General features: G+C 35.4%; 1 protein-coding gene across 1 annotated transcript; it reads right to left on the minus strand.

Annotated features, from left to right (window-relative positions):
- Positions 1 to 479: 479 nt before the first annotated feature.
- Positions 480 to 1,136, minus strand: LOC120141881 (EPIDERMAL PATTERNING FACTOR-like protein 1). Its single transcript, XM_039156645.1, has 2 exons — positions 954 to 1,136; positions 480 to 858 (listed from the first exon to the last, which is right to left on the minus strand). The coding sequence occupies exons 1-2, from the start codon at positions 1,047 to 1,049 to the stop codon at positions 631 to 633; spliced, it is 324 nt and encodes a 107-aa protein (XP_039012576.1). The 5' UTR covers positions 1,050 to 1,136; the 3' UTR covers positions 480 to 630.
- Between the last annotated feature and the right edge of the window lie 4,255 nt (positions 1,137 to 5,391).

Below are 5,391 nucleotides of genomic sequence, written 5' to 3' on the forward strand. Positions count from 1 at the left end.
TAAATTTAATCTTCTAATTAGATTGCGGCATATGTTAATATCTAAAGTTTAGTGTTTAAAATTATGTCGTTTTAAGTATTAAAACAACCGTACTAAAAAGATATCATTTTGGTGTGATATATCACGTCAACAATCATTAAGCATGTCATCGTCTCATTATTAACTTAACGATAGATTGATATAATTAAATATAAAATTAAAGTTTAATGTTATAATTGATAAAATTAAAATTTTAATAATTTAAATAAAATACTGGATAAAATTTAATGATATATGAAGTAGTGTTTCCTAATATTTATAAGTGATCTTTATATATAATATATATATATATTAAAAATAATGAAATAATAGAATGGATCTAACCCGTATTAAAATGTCATATCCGTTAAAGAAGTAATTAATGTAGTAAACAACACTAACATTTATTAGCAGAAAAAAAAATACTAACATAATCCATTAGAAAATCAAGCAAGACTATCCAAAAATAAAAAAACAAAGCACTCACGGAAACTGTTGCCAGATGCAACTTCTATACATAATGATTATAAGCCATGATAATGTATTCTTTTTTTTACCTAAATATCCTATTAAACGATTTTCTTTTAGGTACTAAAAGATTTGATCTTTTTTTCAAGGGTTGTAAAAGTGATCATCACAGCGGCATTTCCAACCAAGAGGCTTGTAATTGGAGTATTGATTGGCTGATGCTGGCCCAAAAACCTCCATGGCTTTGCTGGAATCAGCTCGTTGAAATGGTGAAGGAACTTGTACTGCCATGCAAGGGTGGCAACCATTGCACTTGTTGTGGCATCTTGGAGGAGTTGATCCCAGCCTTGTTTTCTCTTCAAAATATAAACCCTGTTGAAAACCCCAGAACCCATTACTAAATTCATCAGAGATCAAATATGGTGAAAGAAATAAAAGAGAGAGCTAAGTAAGGCTTGAATCCTAACCTGATAGAGGGAAGAGGTTGAAGACAGAAGAAGTAGAAAGCAAAGTGGGGAAACTAAAGTAGAGGTGTTACGGAGGAGAGAAATAAGGGAACTCATAATGATGATGAAGCAGTAACATGAGCATTGGGCTCCCAAAAACTGTTGCTTTTGACCCCAAAAAATAGAAAACAGTGATATGGAAAATATCAACTGCAAGTACATAAGAAACTTACTGCTGCTGCAAAGTAAAAAAGACAATGCAAGTAGTTAAAAAAAAGGGTAGCAATGAGAAGAGTGAATAGGAAGAAAAGGAAGGGAAAGGGTTCATAAATTGGTGTATGTGATGGTGGGTGGTGGTCTGATGAAGGAGATAAGTAAGAGACAAGTGTGGCAGAAGAGTGAAAGGAACAATACAGTAAAATGGCAAACAGATGGGGAGAATCTGCATCAGAAAGGAGGGGGGAGGGGACCCAATCGCACCATTTTTATCTTTTACTTGATTGGGTTCTTGAACAAAGGCCTATCTCATTTTAGCTGTTAGATAGAGTTTTTCTTTTGGGGATGCAAAATTGAAGTGGGGAGGGATGCTAGTAGTGGTTAATTTCCAGCATTTAATAACTGCCAACTCTTGATTCTCAAGTTCTCTTCAAATCTCACTTATTCAATTGATTTTCTATATGCTTAAAGCATTAATTATAAGTGTTTGGGCTTAAACATTAATCAGTTTCACTAAAAATATATTTTGAAAAATAATTTATATAAAATCAGATGGTAAATTTGTTGAAAAGTCAAATTTTGTGGCAGTTGCAATTGTCAAATTAAGCTGCAACTTTCGGTGGTTTTTCGGTGTAAAAGGTTGATACCGAAATTGTTGAATTTTATGACATGGTAAAATTGTTAAATTAGTCCATGTGTTTTAGGATATTTACAAGATTAGTCTTTAAGCTTTAACTATAAATATCATAACTCATTTACCTTCAAAACCATCCCAAATCATTCTAGCTTTCTCCCAATACTAAAGAATTTAGAGAGTTTCTTGAGAGTTGTTTTCTCATTTTTATCAAGAGAGAATTGTCATTGTTTTCTCCTTGTTAGATAGAGAGAAGTTGTAATTCCTATTTTCTAATAGTGAAATTCTTCTACCTTTGCCTGTGGTTTTTACCCTATATTATTTAGGGGTTTTCCACGTAAAATTTGTGTCTTCTTTATCTTCATTTTTATTTTCTCAAATTATCAGATGCGATTTTGTTCTATCCAATAGCCGTATTCCGCAACAATTGGTATCAAGAGCCAGATTAGAGTGTGTAATATATACTTATTGTCTTTGTAGTTGCCACTAAAAGGTGGATCCTCCAACATAAGAAAATAAGAAGGTATTACCTATTCTTTGAAGGTTCCAAAGAACTATTCACGATTGTGAAATAGTGGGAGCTATCCGTAATAGAAACTATGACAACAAAATTTGATATTGAAAAGTTCAATGGAAGAAGTTTCTCATTGTGAAAATTGAAGATGAATGTCATTCTGAGGAAAGACGATTGTCCATCAGCTATCAGTGAAATGCCGGTAGATTTCACAAATGACAACAAATGGATCGAAATGGATGAGAATGCTAAGGCAAACTTTCATCTAGCATTAGCAGATGAAGTATTGTTAAGCATCGAGGAGAAGAAGACATCTAAAGAGATATGGGATCATCTCACCAAACTGTACCATGCCACATCGTTGCACAATAAAATTTTCCTTAAGAGGAAATTGTACACTCTCTGTATACCAGAATCTACTTCAGTGACGGAACACTTAAACACATTGAACACTTTATTTCCCCAGCTTACATCCTTTAGATGTACGTTAGGAGAACAAGAATGTGCTGAACTTCTGCTTCAAAGTCTACCTGATTCGTATGATCAACTCATCATCACTTGACAAACAGTAATGTCACCAGTCTAGTCTTCAATGACGTTGCAGCTGTTGTTTTACAAGAAGAAAATCGGTGCTAGAACAAGGAAGAAAGACAAGTAAATCTGCAACAAGCAGAAGCGTTGACAATGATGAGAGGGAGATCAACAGAACGTGGCCAAAGCATCAATCACAAATATGGTAGATCGATGTCGAGAAACAAAAAGAATTTAAAGTTCTACAACTGTGGAAAGAAGAGTCACTTGAATAAGGATTGTTGGAGTCTAGGCAAAAACTCCAATCTACAAGGCAATACCGCAAACACTTCAGATGATGGAGATGTTATATGTTGTGAAACATCAACCACCGTGGAAGGTAGAAAGAGATTTACAGATATATGACTCATTGATTCAGGAGCAATATATCACATGACCTCAAAAAGAGAATGGTTCTATCATTATGAACCTGTCTCAAGAGGATCTGTGTATAGTTGCAATGATCATGCCTTAGAGATCGTTGGTATGTGAACCATTAAATTGAAGATGTATGATGGAACAATTAAAGTTGTTCGAGATGTGAGGCACGTGAAAGACCTGAAGAAAAATTTATTATCCTACGGATTGTTGGATAATAATGCAAGAAAGATTGAAACACGGAAATGAATCATGAAGGTATTCCGTGGAGCGCTTGTGGTGATGAAAGGCTAAAAGATAGCATCAAACTTGTACATGCTGAAGGGAGAGACTCTGCTAGAAGAAGAAGCCTCTGTTGCCTCATGTAGTTCAGATTCTGCAATGTTATGGCATCAGAAACTTGGACACATGTCAGAACAAGGAATGAAATTCCTTGTGGAGCAAAAGCTACTTCTAGGCTTAACAAATGTATCACTTACTTTGAGTGAGAATTGCATAACAAGTAAGCAACACCAGTTGAAATTCAACACGTCAAATTCTAGAGGAAAAAGTGTTCTAGAATTTGTTCATTCTGACGTATGGCAAGCACCAGTTACATCCCTAGGCGGAGCAAAATACTTTGTCTCATTTATTGATGACTACTCTAGGAAATATTGGGTGTGCCCTATTAAGAAGAAGTCAGATGTGTTTTCAACTTTTAAAAATTCAAAGCGCGGGTGGAACTTGATTCTGGAAATAAGTTCAAGTGTTTCCGAACAGATAATGGAGGAGAATACACAAGTGAAGAATTTGATAACTTTTGTAGAAAATAAGGCATCAAAAGACAGTTCACAGTGGCGAACATTCCTCAACAGAATGGAGTGGCAAACCGGATGAACATAACCTTGTTAGAAAGAACAAGAGCAATGTTGAGGGCTGCAGGCCTAGAAAAATTATTTTGGGCATAAGCAGTCAATAACGCCTGTTATTTGGTGAATCGAGCTCCATCAACTGCAATAGAGCTGAAGACACCAATGGAGATGTGGACTGGTAAACCAGTTGATTATTCAAACCTCCATGTATTTGGAAGTATTGTGTACGTGATGTACAACTCCCAAGAAATTTCAAAGTTGGATCCAAAATCTAGGAAATACAAATTTTTGGGGTATGCTGATGAAGTAAAGGGGTATCGCTTGTGGGATCCCACTGCCCGTAAAGTGATCATTAGCAGGGATGTTATCTTTGTAGAAGATAAAATACAAAGAAAAAAAGAAGATGATAGCACTGAAAAGTCAGAGACTACACATATACATGTGGAAAAGGAGTTTGAACAAGGAGATTCTTATGAAGTAGAACCAGCACATGATGAACATGAACAAGAGAGTTCTGAAGCTCCAACAACTCGTCAATCAGATCGTGTGAGAAGACGTCCTAATTGCCACTCAGATTATGTTATAGAAGAAAATATTGCATACTGCCTTTTAACAGAGGACTGTGAGCCATCAACATACCAGGAGGCAATAAATAGCTCAGATGCTTCAATGTGGATGATGATGATGCAAGAAGAAATTGAATCCCTTCTTAAAAGTAATACATGGGACCTTGTGCCACTACCACAAGGAAGGAAGCCAATTGGTAAAAAATGGGTCTTCAAAATCAAGCAAAATGGTAATGATCAAGTTGAGAGGTATCGTGCAAGACTGGTGGTCAAAGGATATGCTTAAAAAGAAGATATCGATTTCAATGAAATCTTTTCTCCCGTGGTTCGACTAACAATAGTTTGAGTAGTCTTGGCAATGTGTGCTACATTGAATTTACATCTAGAGCAGCTAGATGTTAAAACAGCTTTTCTTCATAGAAATCTTGAATAAGAGATTTATATGCTCCAACTTGAAGGTTTTGAAGAAAGAGAAAAGAACTTGGTTTGTAGGTTGAACAAATCTCTGTACTGTCTAAAGCATGCACTGAGGTGTTGGTATAAGAGATTTGATTCCTTCATTATGTGCATTGGATACAACAGACTTAATGCATACCCTTGTGTTTATTTCAAGAGGTTTGGTGATAACGATTTTGTTATATTGTTGTTGTATGTGGATGACATGTTGGTTGCAGGACCCAACAAAGATCATATTGAAGAATTGAAGGCGCAACTGGTTAGAGAATTTGAA

This window comes from Hibiscus syriacus, unplaced genomic scaffold, assembly GCF_006381635.1.
Source record: "Hibiscus syriacus cultivar Baekdansim isolate YM2019G1 unplaced genomic scaffold, ASM638163v2 tig00110814_pilon, whole genome shotgun sequence".
In the NCBI taxonomy this organism is placed as follows: Eukaryota; Viridiplantae; Streptophyta; class Magnoliopsida; order Malvales; family Malvaceae; genus Hibiscus; species Hibiscus syriacus.